At 41.0% G+C, this 22,340-nt stretch overlaps 1 protein-coding gene across 1 annotated transcript in view; it reads left to right on the top strand.

The window, feature by feature from the left end:
- The window catches only part of LOC120723632 (A disintegrin and metalloproteinase with thrombospondin motifs 2-like), a 136,685-nt gene that overhangs the window by 46,570 nt on the left and 67,775 nt on the right, over positions 1–22,340 (top strand). Inside the window, exon 3 of the mRNA XM_040015209.1 lies at positions 12,422–12,596. Within this exon, the coding sequence (XP_039871143.1) occupies positions 12,422–12,596 (175 nt within the window). The remainder of the gene's footprint in view (positions 1–12,421; positions 12,597–22,340) is intronic.

Here is a 22,340-nt window from a genome sequence, read left to right as displayed (position 1 = left end):
TGTGTTTTCTGTATTCTGTTCTGAGTAAAATATGAGGTAACAGATTTGCATATCATTTAATTTTGTCTTATATATGTTTATATATGTCTGTGTTCGTAGCCTCCAGCATCCACATCACATGTGTCTTGCAAAATTAACTCAACATCTTTAATATTTTCACCCTGTAAAGTTCTTGAATTTTTTCTAATAGTTTTTCACTTAAGTCCTAATGTACACTGGATATAATGAAAATTGCCAAGGTGAAAACAAACAGGAAGCCCTATAGGCGTGCATTTCCACAGAGGCCATCTCTGTTACAGCGCCCCAGGGTTTGTTTGGAGTTCTGAGTTTTTCTTAACAGCATTGTTTTGTCATTGTTGGGACAGTGTTGTAAATCAGCTCCTCTCCACACAGTTGTTCATGATTAGAATAAACCTTCCTGTGAGATTAGAGTAGCTTTATGTTATGGAGCCTCTGGCTCTTCAAGTCAAACCTGACACTCTGTTCAGGAATTACAGGCCCTCTGCTAATACCTGAGCCACACAGACAACAGTAGAGACCAAGTATGGCTGCTTCTGATAATTGAATCTTGTAAACATTCCCTGTGCTTGTCCCGACTCCTCAATATTGGTCAGGTCAGGAACATTTGGTTGCCTGGGAAAGCTGTCAGACAGAAAGAGAGAGACAAACTGGGAAGTGGGGAGTGAAGGGGGGGGGGGGGGCGGTTGATTTATTCCAGTTTTGACCTAATTGTGATTAAGTTTTTAAATTATCTCCTATATGTGTTCTTCAGTGACTATTCATTGGCCCACAATTTCCCTCAAGTCTTTCTCTAGACCATCCGCAATGTCACACTTAATTCTCACCTGTCACTTTTAAATTGTCTCATTTTTAGCAGAAAGAAACACCTTTACCCAGCTGGTTAACACATATTTCTGTTGTTTCGGCTCCTCTTTTTATTCTGTCTACACTTGTCCTCTTGCCTGTACTGCTGATTCATAATCTCTGTTTGGATAGACAGCAGGGGGAGGGAGCTTCTGTCCTAATGAATAACAACAGGAATAGGGAGAGAGACAACGGGACAGTGAGGCAGCTCCAAACTGTCTGTCTGGCTAGGTCTAACTGCCAGACTGTCAGCAACTGTGTTTCTGTCTGTGTCAAAGCTTTGACCCCGAACCAAAATTTCCACAGATCGTGCTGTCAGGCTAACTAAGTTTGGCTTACTACTGCTATTATTAGTCTGTTAAAATAATACGTGCTGCACTCTGCTTTTGTCCTTTTCCAGCACCTGGGTCTTCACTCTCACACATCGGAGGCCTTCCCCACTTACTTAATGGAAAGAAATGGAGGAAAGTAGAATGGAATGCTTACAGAACTGTTTGAAATCATTGCAGATGCAATAGCAGAAGTAAAAAACAAGGGGGGGGGGGGAGCACAGGAAAGAGAGCTGATTGGCCAGAAACAGAAAATTCCATAAGTGCATCAATGGGGAAGAGTAAAGCCCCAGAGTGGTGTTGTAGGGGACTCACAGAGGGCTTTTCCTGTATACTCGTGTCTCATCCTCTTCCTTTGACTGCTTCGTTTTTTGCTTTTTTACTTTTTTTTTTCAATTTGTTTTATACAATTTGTGTTTGTAGATCTTTAATTTGTGTCGGCCTGAGTGAAAATTTAAAACCTGAAATGACCCCTAGTGTGTGCGTGTGTGTGTGTAAGGGAGAAACATAGAGATAAGGTGATCTGAAATGTAGGTCAAAAATGAACAATTTAGAAATGAGGTGCAGAAAGAAGACATATAAGGGCGACTGGGACAGAGCTGCGACGTGTGTGTGTGTGCGTGCGTGTGTGTGTGTGTGTGTGAGAGAGAGAGAGTGTGTAGGTGAGTGCTTGCAGGTTTTTTTCTTCTGTTTTTAGTGGCCATTTTTAGAGACCACTCTATGTAATGAGCTGAGCAGGGTGACAGGGATGAGGCAGTGTCACTAAGTCCTCTCTGGCTTAAATCACACTGGCATCTGGCTCACACCACACATACACACACACACACACACGCACACACACACACACACACACACACAAACACTCGGTCATCCTATGAGTGTGTGGGAGCTGAGGTAGAAAAGCTTTCAGAAAGTTTAAGTACAACAAGGCCTGACTCTCTTTATGCGTTTAATGTGTTTAGATTCATGTTTTTTTCTGCTGTGTCAGATTTATTCTCCTCATCCTGCTTCCATATCCCGGATTAACATAATTGGGAAAATGCCTCACTCCTGACAACATTAAGAAAACAGTTTAATTCACTTAATGAATCTGTCCTAATCTGAAGTTTTCTGCTGCTTTTGCTCTCCATCTCTCCCCAGTGAGAGTCAAGCAGTACATTTTTCCAGTTTCTTTTATATTTAGCGTCACTCAAGGCTGGGTTTGAGTTATATAAATTTACATTATTTCCAGAGCCGTATTTATAGTCCACAATACAAATCTTTATTTTTTTCAGAGCTTGTTTTCTCTGAGCCAAAAGCTATAATTTGCTGCTGATGCGAGTAATTAAAACAGTATTAATGTTTGCGATGACGTCTCCTCTTAATCTGTCTCTCTGAAGTGTCTCTAATTTTCCAAATCAGCTTTGCTATTGTATGACACTGATTATCTCATGACTCAAAGGGTGAATGAATGGAGGGTTACACAGTGAGAGTGAGTCACTATCAAAGCTATATTTGTGCGAAGATGTGTGTTTGGGTTTGTGTGACTGTGCCTGCTCCGCCTGCCTGTGGATGCATGTGTGCAACTGTGTGTGAAGTAAGCCAGCAGTAGCAGGGTTATGAATCAGATCAAACACACACACACATACACACATAGTGACACCAGATCAAACATACGCATACACGCACGATGACTGCCACTGGACTGAGCTGGAGGGTCCCAACCGGGTGTGACTTTGATCCTCACCACAACATCCGCTCCTCCACTCCAACACGGCTTTTCTGCTACTCTACTGTCTCATGTCCTCCTCATGACACTTACCCTGGACTCAAGTTACTACCTTCACATCTTCAAATAGAGCTCAGTGTGGTTTCAAATATCCCCCAGATGTAAAGTGAGACTCAGTTTAGGATCCGCATTTGGATTCTTCAGATGGACATCAGGGTCTCAGAGGGAGGGTTGTGGTTAGTGTCACTGTCTCAGTTGTCGTGAGAGTAATGAAAACCCATTATATACAGCATTATATACAGCACAGTTTGCTGAGTTGTGAACATGAATGATTGTTTGAGTGTGAGCCAGAAGTGAATATGTGGCGCATTCTATGTGCTAATGTTTTAATACTTGATAGTCGATTAGAATGGCAATTCACTGGCGGTTGTTTAAGCTAAGTTTAAGCTGCATTTGTTTCACTCTTTTAAAAAAAAAAGTATAATTTTGGCATCGTTTTGAGTGTGGATACAAATTTTGGTGACCATGAAGTTACGTATGGGTGACATACACTGAACATGACATGACAAACAAATGCAAATGGATGCATTCACAGGGCGATGATAAATGTGAAAATCAGTAGAACTGGGATTTATAATACATGTTCATGATCACTGTATGCACGACGATGTTTGTGTAAAGTTCCTTTGAGATTCGCCCACCAGTTAAGGAGGAGATTGGGTATATACAGGCATATTTACATACTTAAGGCTACAATCATTATACTAAGAAGATGTGAAAATCTTGGTTGTGGCTCCTCATCTACTTTCTCTCCTGCTTACTGAGATCCAGGTTCCAGACTGCAATAGCAGTCTAGACCTCCTTTTCCCTAGGGACCTCCTCCAGCCCTTCTGGGAGACTTAAAAATGTTCCCAAACCAACCAAGAAAGACTTTAGCTTTGAATAAGCTCACGAAATAACCTCAAAGGCTAAAGCCATGTACACGCTGAAGCTCCAGTTGCCTGGGTGACCCTCTAATATATTTCCTAGAAGGTCATATCTCAAGTAACTGTATTCTTCAGTGTCACTGGCTGTCTCTTAGGTCATTTACTGAAAGTTTAGCATGGGTGGACTCTACTCTCTTCTTGAAAAGTAAAACCAAGGACGACAGTCTCAGATGCCTATTTCAGAGTCACTGTCTTTAAACTTCCTGTAGTATTGCAGTAACCCTAACCCAGAGGGAGTAAACTGTCTGCACTTGTTGGTTGTCAGGTTGAGGTGGCTAGGCCATCCTTCATCTGTCTGTAAATTTGGGATAGCACAGAAGATGAAGATTTGCAATATCCCACTTTCACAGCGGTTGGTGGGACCCAATCCATCTCTAAGGGGCCTCCCAAACAAGATATCCAAGACACTGACATATCAGGTTGAGTTGTTTTCCCCTTCCCCTGCAACAGGTAGCAACACAGCATCATTTAAAACACTGCAGCACTTGAAAGCGATGTCTGCCACGCCAAGTGAAAGTTCACTATATTTGACCAAAACAGAGTGAGGGCCAAAATCTTCCTATCTGTCTCTTGAGGAGCAGATTTGATACATCAAACATGTTAAACTATGTGTTTGTTAAATGCACATTTATGTTTTGACATGAAAAAGTGTGTGGTCATAAATTCTCTGTGGCATTGTTTCTTGAAGTCACTATCGATATCTATAGAGACACGTGAGGTTCAGTGCAAAGAATCAAAATTTTACGATTCAGTTTAGTTTCAATTACTTTCTAGAAGTGGTTGTTCTTTTCAGTTTTGCTTTTGCGGCTTATAAACACACACACACACACACACACACACATATATATATATATTAGCTTTTAATTCTTCTTTTAATTAGCTAAATTGAGATTTTACATTTTCAGTTTGGTTTTAGCTAACTATATTAATGGGGGGAAAAGGAAGACCCATTATTATTAAATAATGAGAAAGGGGTTGGATTAAATAAATCAAGGTTTTTTTATACTCATTTTTAATATACTATGTTATTTATTATTAATTTTATTTTTTTCATTATGTTTTGCCTTGTTTGATCATGTTTTTGTCTTTGTTATTGTTGTATTATTTTAACACCTTAAAAATAAAGTGTTAAAATAATACAAGGTACTGTGGCTTTAAAAATAAAGCCACAGTACCTTGGTGTGTGTGGTGTACATTTCCCAGCATCTACCAAAAGTAGGTCACTTATGTTACCACCTGACAGCTTCTATTGATTAAAGCTGATCAGGCCTGAAAATGTGGGGGTCAGGCTCAAACCCTTCAAGTTTAATTACAGTGAAGCCTTCAGGGGTTCAAATACCCAAACAACACATTATATCATGGCATCAGGCAGACAGCAAAAATGTTTGAAGTTTCAATTTCCTTCATTCATCATTACACATAAGTTTTTTTCTTACCACTTCTCTTCACCCTCTAACAGACGAGACACAGGTGCCACTAACCTGTGGAGGAGTTTGAAGCTTTTGGTTTGGTAGGGAATAGCGTGTGTTACTAAGCGTGAGCATAGGGTGTGTATGCTATCACCTGTGTGTGTTGTAGGTGTAGCACCGTCTACTGCATAGGTGCCTAACTCTGGCCCGCGGGCCAAATTTGGCCCGCAGCCTAATTACATTTGGCCCGCGAAGACATGCCAAATTACTATTAGAGCTGGCCTACTGGTATTATACAGCTAATATATATATCGTTTAGTATTAAGCTTTGCTTGTTCCATATTCAGTTTTTTAGCAAAACTTGTTTGAGTCCATAAGAAAAGATTCATTCTTATATCTAGAGGAAGATTTTTTTTTTCAATAAATATTAATGTTAGCCCGTGACTTTGTTCCAGTTTTGAATTTTGGCCCACTGTGTATTTGAGTTTGACACCCCTGGTCTACTGCAACCATCAGCTGAGTCAGAGTAGTTGCATGTCTCTCAGTGTTGTCCCTGCTAAGGCAGTCTGTAGCCCAATGTCCTTTCTGATAGCACTTGAAACACATGTCTGGGTCATATCGTCCTATCGCTTAATTGTTAAAGATAGCACGCATCAAGCAGGAGCTTTGTACATGGTTGCTGTCAGGGCTTCTGGCACAAAGGCTGTAGCTTGGCTAGACTGGTACATGGTTAGAGCTGCTATGCAGAGCTCTTTGTCCATTTTTTGAGGAGATTGTCAAGATGACATGATGTCTGACCTTACACGGGGCTGAAATGGCCTCCCTGTACGCCTTATTGTCATCATCATCCGAGTCATGATGTTGTCTGCTGATGTCTCATGTAGGATATTCACTAGAATTTTTTTTTCCTTAGTTATGAGTCAAAGGTCGAGCAGGGGCTGTCCACTGATGCATATGAATCGGAATTGGAGGGTCTCACTGTTTGGTGGGATATCGGAAAAAACTCTGACATGAAGGTGGTTGTGCTTTCTCAGGCTTGTTGATGTGAAACCTTCAGTGGTGGGCTGTGGTCAGAGAATGGCTGGAAGGGTCAGATTTAACTGTTTCATTTGTATCCCCTTTACTGTTCTGCTGAGCCCTTTCCCTTAATTTTCCTTCTGTCCTTGGACTCTGTGTCAGATTTCTACACATTTAATGCCTTCAGGTACTTTTCAATTTCAATAAAATGTTTCATTTTTATTTTTTTCTTGGCTTTTGCCTCTTTTATTTGATCTTTATTTCTTCCAGCTCCATTAGCTGTCTCATGTTTTACCCAAACATGAATAACAGAGCCCCGTCTCCATGTTTTTCCTTCCCCACATTTGGAGACATGGCACCCATTTTTCATTAGGGTTTTCTTTACTGGACTTGTTGTTTAGAACTACGTAGGTGTATATGTCTGGTGTGCTAATCTCTACAATAGACACGTTTGCCACCGTGAATCCAGATTATCTCTTACTCAAACCTGGCAAAAGTAGCCACAACAGCAGGAAACCTTTGGAGGACCCTGTTCTCAATTTACTTTCTCCCTGAGAAAATACTGTGTTCCCAGAACACAGCGTTTACTTGGCTCTGTAATAACTAATCTCTAAACCAGATGTGAACCTGGAGAAACAAGCAGTTTTCCTTTTTTTGGATTTAACTTTTTATTTTTTTCTATATTTTTTTTTCCAAAATGATAGCAATTTATTTCAGATGTCTCACCTTTAAAGACAATGTGGTCCATTTTTCCAGGATGATCAGTTACTATCTATCTCAGACCCTAGATCCAGATTCTTGCAAAAATCTAAAATAAATTACAGTGCACACAATGACCTTTGCAAAGAGGTCAAACAACAGCAAGGACAGCATGGCAGCAGCCTGCCTGTTTTTTTGACAGCTAGCTATCAACCATTGTGGCAGACTAAATTCACAACACTGTATGCAAACGATAACTCACATTAACATGTGGCAATCTAAACTATTACACATTGACAGAATAAGACAGTACAATATTGCAGAGACATGCTAATCAAGACAATGCCGTAAAATCGAGAGCTTTGACAAACAGGGGTGGATCTCATCTGTCCTCAGCCGCCTAACAGCTAATGAATAACTCAGATAGTTCTCTGCTTCCTCTATGGAAGTACGGCATGCCATTGGAATTCAGGAGATCCTCAAAATATTCCTTCCACTCCCACCACACACATTTTTGCCTAAAAGCTGCTTCACCCCTCTGAGTTTTCTGACAGTTGTACAGAATTTCTCTTGTTCCAAACCACACTGAAATCCCATCACACTGGTTCTTGCCTTGGTAGCCACCAAAACCACATTCTGCTTAGCCCATTGGTACTTGTAAGTTCTCTCAAGAGTCCCACAGGTTTGACCAATTTTGATAAGGCTTCTTAAGGATGGTGGCCAACTTTACCTGTGTTGTCCATGATCTAGTTTTTCGAGTTATATTGGGGAATATGAAGCATCCAGACTCCCTTGGAATGTTGCTGAAGTTTTGCAGGAGGTGAAGGTTTGCCTTTGCCAGACACTCCCATCACACCCTCACTATAATATTAGTGACACCGCATTATATCTATCAACAGTGCATAAGCACTCACTATGTAATTAACGAGTGCTCCAGCAACACTTAAAGTCATATGTTTGCATTTTGGTTGCACGTCACCAGCTGCTAATATCTCCTCCTTTGTAGACTACTTTTACTTGAAAGCATCTTTTTGCCTCAAGTGGTGAAAATTGTGTCAGAATAAATTTCGTACATATTTTACGAAGTAGTGCGCTTCAATTTGTGGAGTAGCTCCCTTTTTAGGTATTAAATCATCATCAAAAGCTGACACACTGCTCTTGCTCTCAGACATGCCTGGGCTCGTCTCATTGTTGTGTTCACTAGGGGATGTAAATGCTGCTTCTTGCAATTTGACATTTTTATATCAGGTAAAAAATATATATACCCCACCAAAGAAACCTAAGAAGTCCCAATGCTCTACACTGGTTGTTGATCAGAACCAAAGTGAAGTCTTAATCTCGTTCACTTGAGAGAACCCCAGCCAACAGGCACTCTACCAGGACTACAGCTATACACAGCCCTATCACATACGGCTATCATAAAGTGAATTGAATATATTTACATTCATATGATGAAAAAGATATTAATCCTCCTTGTGAAATTCACGATCATTCCCAACCTTTTCACCCAAACCCAAGGCTGCTTTATGTGTGTGATCTAATATACAGATTATAAAAGGTTTTTAGATGATGATGAAATGTAGAGAGTGATTCTGTTAGAGTTAAGTGCCTCATGAGGGGAGGGAAGCTAATAAGCTAAATTTTAACATGTCAAACTTAATAAAACGTGAGGCTCATCACCCAAAGGAGCACAATGAATTTACTGTAATAAGAGAACAGCAGCTAGCAAGGCAGCTGAGCCTAGAGCAGTCCCCGAACAGGCAAAACTAGTTATAGGGCGATGATTTTTTAAGCTACAGCAATTACAAAGGAAATGAAAAAAATTCATAAAAGCAGCTGAATATCCACTTGGCAGGAAGCTTGAGATTTTACGGATCACCAGATGACATCATATTAATGTGTGTTTCTGATGTTACATAATTTTAGAGGAATACAGACATTTGCAAACAGTGTTCTTTAAACGGAGACAACATTTTTGTGCACTATTATTGAAGTTACCCATCAGCCAAATGCCACGCGTCATGCAGAGCCATCAGATTGCACAACACTCACTGCAAGGATCATCGAATTAGCAGAAATCACTCTCCTTAGTCAAAGTAGTGCAGTGTCAGTCAAGGATACGTTTCTTTGCAGCTTTCACCATTAAGCGTATCGGTGTGATTCAAGCGGGAAAGATTTTACGTGAAAGCAACGACTGCCAAAGCAGCGTGGTTTGAAGTCATTAGACTTCAGAGGTTACGACTACAAAGTTTTAAAAATTACACTTGTGAGCATTTGTGAGTTTTGTGGAAATTGACAAAACTGAGTTATGTGCTGATGCTCTTCCTGTTTTCTTTCATGGGAGTTAAACAAAATGATCCCTGTGTAAATGAAAATCGCTGCTTCCGTTTCTAATAGCAAGTGTTATAGTTGAAGCTTTTCTCACAACAGGGAGACAAACAGTAACACACCTCATTTTTTCATGAAGACCAATAAAGGAAATTTCAAATAAGAGAGACTTAATTGAGTAGCAAAGCTAGCAGAGTCCAGGTTGCCTACATGCAAACATGGTTTTCAGTTGTGTCTTTGAATGACTCTGCTTTGATGACTCTGTATCTGAACTTTTGCTTCATCCAGACAAAGCATTTGGACAAGCCTCCCTTTAATCCCCTTGGCTTGGACTTGGGTGTCCATGATTTAGAGGAGATAAAGACGGTGCTTTTCACTGTTCATTCTATTATAGTGTCTATTTACATCACTTTCTCAAAGCTTTTCTCCAGTTCTTATATGATCACACTCATTTTCCTCTCTCTGACCCTCCACCCCCACTATGCGGGCTCTGGTTGATCTAAGCATGTCTCCCAGTCCTACATGTCATCTTTTTTTCTTTGACACGGCTCTCCTCTCACATCTGCTTGGTATTCTAGAGTGGGAAGGCATGCACCATCGCAGATCCATCAGATCCAATCAGAATGCTGCACCATAGCTCGAAAAAATAGAGGGATGGGAAGAGAGAGCCGAGAAAAGAGAAAGAGAAAAAGACAAAAGGGGAGGCAGGTCAGTGACTTGTCAACATCCTTCTGGGACTAAAGCATCAGACTGGCAGGGTGAAGGAGAGAGGCAGACAGAGGAAGGAACCGAAGAGAGCAAGAATAAGAGCACCTTTTAATTTCTAAGGGGCAACTTTTGCTAATATCCTTTCAAATCAGCCTCTCTGAGGAATACTAGGAGCATACAAATTCATATTCTCCATTTCTGATAGAAAAGTCAATAAGTACTACGCATACTTGTTTCCACCAAGCATATTTCTTTAGATTTGATGCATTTAGACTCCCTGTACTCTACTATAGAGACATTACTGATACAGATGTAGCCAATAAAATGGATTTTTTAAAGACTGCACTGAATAAGAAAAAGAAATAATGACAAATGTAGTGCATGTGTTATTTTACTTTTTTCTCACACAGCATGAAGTCTAATCAATTGTATTCATACAGCGCAGTGGCAAAAAACACACTGTACATCGCATCAACTAAATTCATCATTCGTGTGTATTTGTCCACTAAATCACAAGAAAATGATCTAATGTCCTAGAAAAACTCAAGCAAAAACAGAAATGCTTTGAATTTCTCCAAATACATAAATAAACACACCAAGCAAATAAACAGACAAAGCTTATTTTAATTTTTAGGTTATGACTGAGGGATCTCGAGGTCCCTCTACAACAGCGGTCCCCAACCTTTTTTGCGCCACGGACCGGTTTATGCCCGACATTATTTTCACGGACTGGCCTTTAAGGTGTCGCGGATAAATACAACAAAATAAAACTAGTACCGGTATCGAAAAAAAGAAGATTTATTCATAACACACGTGAAAAGACCCAGGAAAACCGAGTTAACGATAAAAACGATAACAAAATAACGCTGAAAACTGATAAAAACCCTGAAAACCATACATTTCACACCTGAGCCTCAACTCTCGCGGCCCGGTACCAAATGACTCACGGACCGATACCGGTCCGAGGCCCGGGGGTTGGGGACCGCTGCTCTAAAGGTCCAGTATCTTATATTGGATATAAAACCAAACTAGCACCATTTTTTAAAGGTAGCATGGCACATTCATTGAAGAGCCAGCCTAATTATTTAAGTCATGTACTCATTCCATTGATCTAATGACATCTTGATCGACCTTTGTAACCTTTCATATTTACCATATTAGGCACTCAGGTATATATCAGATTATAAAATCATCAAATCCTATATCAGTTGGACTGTAATGTGTCTTGAGTCTTGAGTTTTACAATGGAACAAACACATAGGTTATTATGAGATAGCATGCTTGTCCAGGAGTTTCACTAAAAACCTTGGAACTCGCTACAATACACTTCATATAAACTGTTCATATTAAAAAGCCTTGTATTGGATTAAAAGCCTTCTTTTCTCAATAAGCCTTTATTGTGTAACAGTTGTTGGCATACTTTGCATTTAAATTTGGCACTGTGTTGCAGGGGGACATGCATTTGGGGTCTGCTTTTTAAGAGATCATGTTGACCACGCCCCCAGACATTATCAGAGCTTAATAGACTGCCTGTTTTTATTTGAGGTGTTGGTATCATTGTAAGGCTTCTGACTCCACCTGCTTCAGCTAATCTCTATGCAGTACAGTACACACGCAGCTATTTATTCCTCATTCATCTGTAACGCATGTTTTTTTTCTATCATGAGCTCACTTTCCTGTCTTCAGCTTGTTCGTCATATTTTCCTTCTCCTGTCAGAGCGGAGAGAAAAGCCGACAGGCACATGCTGATCGTATCAATGTTTTCCCTTCATTTATCACCCTCTTTCTTTTGCTCGCTTCCTCTCAAAAGCCTCGCAATCCTCTCTGTGTGTTCTCTTTCCTCTACAGCAGTGCGTTGCCTTGGTAATTACCAGTTGTCTTAAACAGACAGATGGAATAACAGAGAGTGACGGGCAATTTTCCCAGTGCCTGTTTTCCCCATGTATGTGTACGCAACCCCCTTTTTGTGTGTGTGTGTGTTTTGTGGGTATTCTTCTTTACTTGCCGCCACCTCTTCTTCCTCACCCCTGTTCACATGCACATTCCCAGTGAGCATGGCTGATGTGTGTTGTGTGAGTGTGTGCACAAGGGACGTGGGGAATTACCTGACAGGATGTGTTAGCGGAGGATGGGAGTGGGACAGTCTCATCTCCTGCTCTTGTGTTGGCCATTTGAGATGCCAGGTGTCACTCTGGACCTCTGCGGGGGCCCCAGGAGGGATCACCGCTCTCCCCTTCTCTTCTCCTTCGATTCTTTCTTTAAATTATCAGGGAGGTGAGGGATGGAGGCACATATTGGATGAGGAGAAGCTGGGTGTCATGTTAGCGACTGATAAGTATTACTATGATATAATGAGTCATGTTTCTTTTTCAGGCCGGTATGATCAAGACAGAGAGAGAGGAGTTTTTTATCGAGCCAGTCGAGAGGGGCGATGGAGTGATAGAAGAGGAGGAGGAGGGGGGAGGAGGAAGGACACACATCGTCTATCGCTCTTCAGCCGTTAAGAAAGTGCCCATCAGCAGCGCAGCGAACGACTACCACTCCAGAGGTTAGTCTGTAGTTCTCATCGCACTGCCCTCTACTTTTGAAGCTCTTTAGGCACGATTCAGCTCTACACTCTCCTCTCTTTTTATATCGGAGCTAGCCACACGTGGAAGTTATTCAGTAACACTGACTTCCAACTTAAGTGCAGGTCATTCACACTAAATTTTAAACCTGGATAAGTCGTGCAAGTGTTAGTTGTGCCATGGTTATGTTCTCAACAATATATGCTGAAGCACAACCCAAGCTGTTCTCCCATTAAATAAACTCTTCCCTAACGCTCACCTTGTTATATAATCATATCAAACTATTGTGTGCAAAGACAGTGAGTCACAGTGCGAGCGTGCCTCACTGTCAAAAAGATTACACCTACACACCCTCAAACACATCTTGTCACTGCACTAATTTTCCAGTGAGGAAGGAGTAACATATGGAGACACACATGTGTGACTGGTGAGGTACCACCCTCTGTGTTCCTGTACAGAATTATGCACTGCCTTGGCTCCCTTAATAATTGACAGCTGCGTCTTAAGTCTTTTGTTTCTCGTCGCGATTGCCTCCATTTTCCACTCTACAGATGAAATCAATAAACTGAAACAACAGGTATGGATGTCATTTTGGCGAGCAAAATATAAAAGTTTCCCATGTTGTGTCAGCTCACGAATTAGAGGAAGGGAAGATGAGTATATAGTCAAATACTCAATATTCTGAATATTATGATATAAATGTAAATTTATTGCGAGACAAAGCAGCAACTAAAAGAAGAAGTTAGTCTGAAAATGTTTGAACTCCATCAATCGGTGGAGTTGGACACTGCACAGCTGCGGTGCTTTGGCTGTCCGGAGGCTCAATGTGCAACACAATAACCCTGTGATTACATGAGAAACATAATTTACGCATAGCTGTACATAAATGCTATAAACATGTTTATTCTGGTAATACTAGTCTGTGTACCTTGGCAGTGTGTTGCTCTTTGATCATGGTCATTTGACCACTCAGAAGAATGCTATTAATATGTTGTTTGACAATGACCTTCAACCATATTAAATTTTCAAACACATTTAGATGCAAAAAGGTTTCTTTTTAAAGGTTGATGAGTGGTCAACCTTATTTAGCAATAAAATAATGCAAAAAAGATGATGGTTCATGTGGGGGTTGGGTTTAAAAAACCTTTACTGATGCAACCTTCCCACTGATCCCAGCTTGGTACCTGCAGTTGGAGTAAACTAGCTTGTGTTAACTCATATTTACATAGATCGTTGTGGAAACTTCACTCTTTCCACTGCCGTGTCGTGCTCTGTTGTTGTTGACCTTGAATCTAGCTTGACATTTTTCCAGTCTCACTGAGTTTGCTCTCAACCACAGATACAATACTATTCAAAAGAGCTGAAGGTTTTAGATACATGAGTTTTTGAAAGGTCTACATCATCAAGCCATAATCCTAACCTCCTTATATGCTAACATAAACTAAACAAATAGAAACAAATATACCAATTGATTCAGATTATTTATTTCTTTATTTTAATTGTAAAAAGGTTCAATAAACACGCCTGTTTATAGTTAGTCATTCATATACTGACTAAAGCAAATGTAAAGCACGCATTATTGTCAGAATCTGCTGGGAAAGCTTCTTTCTTTAACGTCGTGTGAGAAATACTGTTTGTTATTTAGCAGATCTAAATCAAAGGAACTGCAAAAAGTCTGCAAAAAAGAACTGGACTAATTAGTCTGTTACATGTTACAAAAACCTACTAGTATTAAATTTGTTTGTTTTTGTTTTGTTTGGAGGTATGTGAGTATTTTTTTCACAAGGCCTTCTTGTTTTGTGCTATTACTAAAAGAATTAATCAAACAAAAATCGAAAAATTACCAGAAAATAGAGCGCCGCTATTGCTCTGCACGCCTCAGGCCCGCGTCAGTAGACGTGACCCTCCAGTTGCTCTCATTGATCTGATGTCTACAAGTTAATAAACTGACCAGTTCAAGAGTCAGTATCTCCCACGATCGCAAAAGTGAAAATAATTTCAAGGAAATTAAGCTGCCGCGCAGTTCAGGTGTGAGCTGAAGGACTTTATACTGAGTGCATTGCAATAGATGAGATCTGTGTCTTCCTATTCTGAGCAGTTGACTCAAGAATGTCTAATAATATACAGAGAGAGAGAGAGAGAGAGTTTCCATAGGAACACCCAGTGAGGACAGACTGCATTAGAGTAACACAGATCTGCTCCCACTGTTACTGATACCTGGCAGTACATCCACATACATACATGCATATGGGTTTACAAAAACGAAAGAAAGAAAGAAAAACTTTATGGAATCACACACATATACAACCACACACAGCTTACACAACTCCCTTGATCATACGTTTACACTTAGCCTTACACATAGGCACACACAACATGTCTCACTGCTCCTTCTTGCTTTTGAATCTTTCTTTCTAATGAAGAGTGGGGTGCAGATCAATAGCGTAGGATAGAACAGGCTACTGTGCGAGCCCGTTTGTGTGTGTGTGCGCGTTTGTGTCTGTGTGCGTGTGTGGCGTGGGCATGAGTTCTGTGGTCGTCTGGCTTTGAGTGCTGGGATTTTCAAGGCTAAGCGGACAGACAGACTGACAGACAGACAGACAGACGAGCAGGCATGTGCTGCTCCCAGTAGCATTTGATGTGGATCGCTCTCTTTGTTTCTCTCTCTTTTTTCCTTTTTATCATTTTTGTCCTAGCTATTCTAGACCACAACATTATGTAAACACAAGGTTTACCTTCCAGTTGTTGCATCATATCGCTCAGCGCTATACAAGAAATGCAGTATAGATCTTACACACAGATTCTTCTTCTCTCCACCTTCCTCAGGTTAAAAAGAAATCAATTCTTTCTTCTTCTTCTTCTTTTTACTTTCCTCTCGTATCCCCCTCATATTCTCTTTCCCAGACAATCACTCCCCACCTGTAGATCAATCGGGGACATTAGCAAATTAATTAATAATAGATCAATCATTTCTGAAGATCTCCTATGCCAGGCTTGTGTAATTCACAGCCAGATATTGAATGCTGGACTCATTTCCTGGCTAAAGACAGAGGGAAGGAAGTTATATTTAGCAAGGTAATAGTGGAGCTCAAGAAAGAGAGAGGGAGATGAAGAAGGAGTGAGATTGATCACTTTCTTACACCATAAGCTGAGGAAGGTGTAAATCAATGTCCAAAGTGGAGAGAGCGAGCTTTATTATTAATGTGACACATTTGTCAATTAATTGCTGGGGCAATAAAAAAGCAAAGGATTGCCGTATTTGTCTTCTTTTTTTTTTTTACTGCTGGGCGGGCAGAGCCCCATCTTTTAATAAGGCATTTATTCCTCCCCAGTAATTTCATTTTATCTCATTTTATCTGGTTTTTGGTCAGTGCCCTTCTGTTCAGCTAATTTTTCTTAATCGTCTGCTCTCTTATACAGAGTTTGACTTTGCTTTGCTTACTTTATGCCCCAGACAAATTCCAGAGGCCAGTCTATAAGGCTGTAGTTGAATGTTTAGTCTTTGGAGGCAGGACTGTCTGTGCATGTGTTCCTCCAGCTGCATGCATGCAAGCATGTGTTTTAGTGCTACTGCAGTGTTTGTCCAGGGCGCTGAGACATGCCCAAACAGATGGACTACTGGAGGGCTTTTTCCCCATAACGCTCTTCACAAACTCTTTTACGTGTGCCTGAATCTCACATAAATATTCTTTATTAATGCTACTGTATCCTGCATTATTACTTAATTACATTGGGTCTATTGCTTTAGATGATGCATTGCTCTAACATTCTGTTTGCGTGGTATCATTTGGTTTTATTTTGCACTTATATACATAATATAAATGTAATTCATTGCAGCTCTTGTGTTTTCCCTGACATTTCTTTCCCAAGGTTGATATTTTGTTCTCAAGGCAGAAAGGCTCCCTGCAACCTTGGGGGGAAATGCCTGCAATTAGCTGGTGGGCTGACACCGGGCGAAGGGCTGTGGCAGCTACACGGGGCTTTATACATGCATACAAAGCCTACATTTGTTTTACCCCGCAGGCGGTGATATTCTCTGTGTTCTCGCATGTTTTGTGCTGTACCCTAATCCGCTTTAGCGTTCAGGGCTGATGTGAGCTGTTGTTAGATTGGTGCTGTTGTGTTGTTCGTGTGCGCCACGTTGCACAGCGCCGATACGATGACGTGTCAGTCTTGGCCTGAGCTAAGAGGAAGTTGGAGAGGGTCAGACAGAGGCCAGTAGTGCTAGTCACTGTAGCTTAATGTCTGCCTCCCACATCCAGAAAATGAAGGAGGCTCCCTCGGGTCCCGCTCTCTCTCTGTATATCTTTCTTTGCCTAACTCTCTCACTTTACTCCTTTTTTATTTCCTTAAACTGCATCCCCTCCACCACTGTTGCCCCCACCTCTCCGTCTGCCGGTGTGACACATGGATAGTCATATGGTGCAAGGGTTTTAAGAGGCGACTCATGACTAAGCACTTAGAGATGTGAGCACACGCAACTCATAAATGGCCTGAACTCATCTTCAGCGTGTAACCGGGGCCCCAGCAGACACTTTGCATTATGGCGTGCCTCTTGATGGAAATCCCAAATAGCTACGTGAAATGCTGGGAAGGTCACATTCTCTCTTGCTTGAGTCATTTTTAACCCCTTTGTTTCAGACCACAAGCTTTAAATGCATGAAGAGAAAAAAAAACGACTTCCACACAACCAAAGTCCCATTTTTAAACTTTTCCCCATGTGCTTGGATAAGTCCATACCAACCCTCTGGCTCCAAGCTATTACTCAGTTCATTAAGGCTTTTGTCTTTTTAACATGTTGTCATGATTTATGTCTTATTTTATTTAATAAAAACAAGCCCCTAAAAACAGAAGCCGTTCCTGTGAAGCATGTGTTTAAGCTAAATCCTTAAAAACTCATTGTGTAACCACAGGGCTGACGGTGTCTGAAACACCAAATATTTGAACACTTAACACTGTTGATAATTTGCTAAGACCACAACTTTCTCACAGTGCGTAATCCAAACCATGCAGAAATTTATGACTAATCTCATGTTGTGGGATGATCTCCGGTGTTATCTGGTGAGATTTGCTCCATTTCAGTTCTTCCTGCTGTATGATGGTTTTTATCTCTGTTCATTGATGACCCTAAACTTTTATTGAGGAAAAATGTAACCCTAGTTTTACATCGTTCTTATATTGTGTTTATATTAGCCTAAGCATAGAATTGTAGCTAGCATAGCAGGTAGCAACATTGTAGCTAGCATAGCAGATAGCACATTATTATATGTTAGCTAGCCCAAGTTCAAAACTCTCCAAGCATTCCTGTTGTTAAGTTTTGTGTCTTTATTTGCGTTCAAAGTGATAGGAGAGCTGTACATTTTATGTATTAATTTATTTTAGAACAAGTCAGCACCTTTAGATGGAAACTAATGAGTTAAGTTCCTGCTAATTTCTAACTCTGCTAAACCCTTGTAAAGCCTCTTTTATGGGTGCCTGGATGCTAGATTTTATTGCAACATCTGGGAGAATAGCCACACTGATCATTTTATTGGAGCTGTAAGAATTTGGAGAATTCTTAACTTCAACTTAACTCTTAGCTTCAGTGTTTGTTTCATTTTGGGGAACCAAAGGAACCTTTGGACCCAGAAATGGTTAATGATGTCAGACCATTCACGCTTACATTCTTACCTTCAGCCAGTTTAGGATCAACCTAAGTCAGCTTAACTTAATTGTTGTCTTTGACCTGATGGAGGAAGTTGAAGTACCTGCACTGTCACAACTGGGGCAACTGGCCAAGGATACTTTAGCACACGGAGGAATCAGGGATGGATCTACCGACTGATAGTTGACCCACTCAACCACCTGAGCCACAGCCACCGTTTTCTTCCTTAGTCTCTCTCTACCAGCTCACAACCAGAATTGCTCAAACTACCAAAATAAACCAGAACATCTAGTACCAAACATGTGTCCCTTGCCTACAGATTCTACATATTCATATGCATCTATCTGTTTATAGCGATTAATTTCCAACTGTTCTGATTGCCTAATCACAGCATGTTAACAGACAACTAATTTCCTACAATCAAAGCTTAACAGACACAGTACATTGCACTTGCACAATCGGGTCCCTCGAAACATCGCCCATCTCACTTTTAACTGGCAGATTAATACTTCTGTCAATTTGCATTATCTGGCCCAGTTCCCTGAAGCAACATAATCCCATTCCAGCACTGTCTTTCCATTCACCCTTGAATAAAATGGCTCTCTGAGCTTTAGCTGAATGAAACTGAGCTGTCTGACCTTTGTCTTAAGGCTGGTGTTTTTAGCTCTGGAAGAAGCGGTTCTAGAGGAGAACCTTTACCATATGTAACCTGTGTAAACAAAGTCATTTTCCAAGGCTGGGCATCTAAAGCAGGGAAAACCCCAAAGTTGGCAGCAAAAATTATTAATTTAAAAACCTCACTGTTTTTAAATAGGGGCAAAACTAAAGCTAGCTTTCCAAAATAAATATAGAGAGCTGTAAATGGAAAACCATTGAATTAAGAGTTTTTTATTTATACCCAAATTTTCTAACAATAGTTTTGCAGGCTTTTCTTTTTTTTTTTCCAAAAAAGATACTAGTCTCAGATTTTGTGCCAATAGCTGCCTCTGTAACATGAGCCTCGTGTTTGTAATAACTTGTAATGCTGTATAATAATATGGGTGTTATATTGGGCAGCAGGGATCCACTTTGAATCAGCCGTGAACATTAGTGACAGCATAAACACACACTCACACACACAGGCGCGCGCAGTCAAGCAGAACTAAAGAAGAAACACATACGCAGATGCGAAAACACACATGCATGCATGCACTGTGCGCAAACATACACAAAGCACACACGCGCATACAGTACGTATGTGTGAATGAGTGTTGGCCAGGTGTGCCTCTGGGAGGAAATTACAGTGCTAGGAGGGGAAGTATTTTAACAGCCAGCTGCTTCCTCTCTCTCTCTCTGTGGCCACTGGCTCCATCCCTGAAGAACATGACTGCCTTATTACCATACTCAGCATGTGTGTGTTTGTGTAGTCATGTGTCCCTGCATGTATGTGTGCTTCCCACTGCATTTGACAGTTTTATCCCTTGCCTGTTTAACTCACAGCCAACTAAGAGCATTGATGTTTATGTGTCTGCCGGTGTGTAGGTGTGTATTTGCCGGTGTGCCTGCACTATGTCCCTCTGTGTGTGTTCTCCCTCTGGTTTGTCTGACTCCTCACCTGCTTGTAAGCTCCCAGCGGGCCTTCCATTGAGCTGTCACTCAGTGCGCCACAGCACTGCCTTTAAACTGAACAGGTCTCTGGGGATAATAGCAGGGTGCGGCCGACCTCTGTTCCAGTCTGCAGCCACCGGTGCCGCACTGACCCACGCACACACAGTCTGTCTGTGTGTTTGTGTGCATGTGTGCGCATGTGTCTGTGCGTGGGTGCCTGTCTGCCTGCAAGACAAAGAGAGAGTGAGTGAGGTGGAAGAGAAGGGAAGCCTTACAGGGATGAAGGGGTAGAGCGTTATTACAGGCCTAGTGATTGAGAGAGTGTCACTATAATCATGGTGATCATAGTGCTCTGACAAGATTAGCACCTTTCTGAGCCTCTGCACTGCCTCTGGTGTGGTGTTCAAATATTCAGAGCCTTGCCCTTGATGGTGAAATTCGACGGCACAGTTAAATGTGCGGCCTTTTAACTGGATTTTCTTCAAAAGGGTTCTCTTTGGGTTTTTGTTTTTTTCAGCACCGTCAGTTAAATTGTAAATGAAGTGCAATATTGAAAAGATCACAGCTTAGATGTTTAGCTTAGATTTAGATAGATAGAGAGATAGACATTCTAGCTGTGATTCTAGAAGACGTGCGCCATCCTGTTTCCGAAGTATCCAACGAGTGTCCAAGAAAGGGATCTCCTCTCTATTATGCTAAAAATACAGAAATTGCGTCAAGAGCACAGAGCAGACGAGGAGGGCTGGAAGTCAGACAGCGCTGAATATTAAAAACACAGCCTGTACAGAAACTCTCCCACTGTGGTGGGAAACTGTGTGAAGGACAGAGCAAAGCCTTACTGAGGACGCATACCCACATCTGGTGTATTTATATAGCATGTTTACAACTTATTCAGGCATTGAAAGTACATCATACAGCTGTTAAGCCTTAGTCAGGTATAAAATATACTTAAAGACAAAATAAATAAATAAAAACAAAGATAGGTTTATTGCTTCAGATTTAAATGTGGTATAATATTGATCTAATTGACGAAAGTAATAAATTGGACTGAAAGTGTGCAAGGCTAATACAATAAGATACATTATTTCTACCTGTGCAGGCTTCATCACAGGGCTGGCACAAGGCAGCAGGTACTGTGTAACTACAATTTCGTGCCACATACCTCCCTAGAGGTGGCCAGCGTTCTGTCTTGACATCAGTTATATAACCAGCCAACCTAAGGGACAGACGCTCAAGGAAGATGAGATGGTGTGTGACTTCCTTCCTCCCACTACTGTCACAGTGCTGCAAACATGCACATACGCACACAGTCACACACACGCTGTGTTAAATCTGGCACACCTCAGAGAAGCGCCGGATCCGCTGCCATTCCTAAAAATTCTGCGCCTTGGCAGAATTTTGACATTGTTTCCAAGGGTTAAACCTTCTACATGGCTCCGGTACAAATAAATAAATAAAATAAATAAAAAGTTATTTTTCCTGATTATGGTTCCTCCCAGGATAATTTCTATTCACTTGAATCTGTTATGGCAAGGCAGCTTGGAACCAAATAACCTGGATAACTACTGCAAGTTTATTACTGACTTCCATTGCAGTTCAACCCAGCATAAGTGTGAGATTAACTATAATCAGCCAAAATAACTTAAAGTGCCTGTGTGGGTGTACGGGGACTTCAAATTGCAATATAATGGCGCACAGGATGAGAAACCATTCATTGAAAAACCGTGTAGGTTAATGCAGGAATGTTTGTGTGAAGAGGATGTAATACCGAAGCAGCTGATTCGGAGGTTAATGGAGCCTCTCATGTGAATGAGGCTTTCATCCCTGTGGAGACAGAGATGCATTCAGCGCTATTACAGCAGATTCCCCATCCTGTGTGTAGCGCTTACAAGCACGAGTAAACATGTTCCTCAAAAGCAAAATTATTAGTGAGTGTGTAGAGAAGGGGTTTGTTCTTTTGTTTAGTTTTTTTTTTTAAATATGCAGCATGTGATATTTAAAATACACAGTTCTTTAGACTTTATTCTGTGTGTGTGTGTGTGTGTGTGTGTGTGTGTGTGTGTGTGTGTGTGTGTGTGTGTCTGTGTGTACTTCACCTGATATTACAGCCAACTCACATGGTGATATATGATAACGCTGAAAGGTTAGTGTTATTGATGTAGTTGCCTTCAACTAAGTTTCTTAATTTTACTGGTAATAAAGTCAAACCACATATTTTGTTTCTGTTTGTGGCTTGTGTAAATTAAGCATTTTATTTTTTTGAGTTTGTGTGTTTCTGTTTGCACGATAGCAATAAAGCTCAGATATCAATGCAGCGAGATTGAAAATGTCAGAGAGTGTGTGCCTTGTTGCCTTTGCCTGATTAGCAGGGTGATGTGTAGTGGTGGGAGTTTGTTAGGCTGCAGTTCATTTGCCGCTGCGCCCCCTAGGGACTTTAATTGAATAAAGCGCAGCTCTGTGCCTGTTCATTCCACAAAGGCTATAATGCAAGTAT

The sequence above is a fragment of the Simochromis diagramma genome, unplaced genomic scaffold, assembly GCF_900408965.1.
Source record: "Simochromis diagramma unplaced genomic scaffold, fSimDia1.1 OVJJ01000685.1, whole genome shotgun sequence".
NCBI lineage: Eukaryota > Metazoa > Chordata > Actinopteri > Cichliformes > Cichlidae > Simochromis > Simochromis diagramma.
Note: the sequence above shows the minus strand (reverse complement) of the source record. Positions and strands in the feature narration are given on the sequence as shown.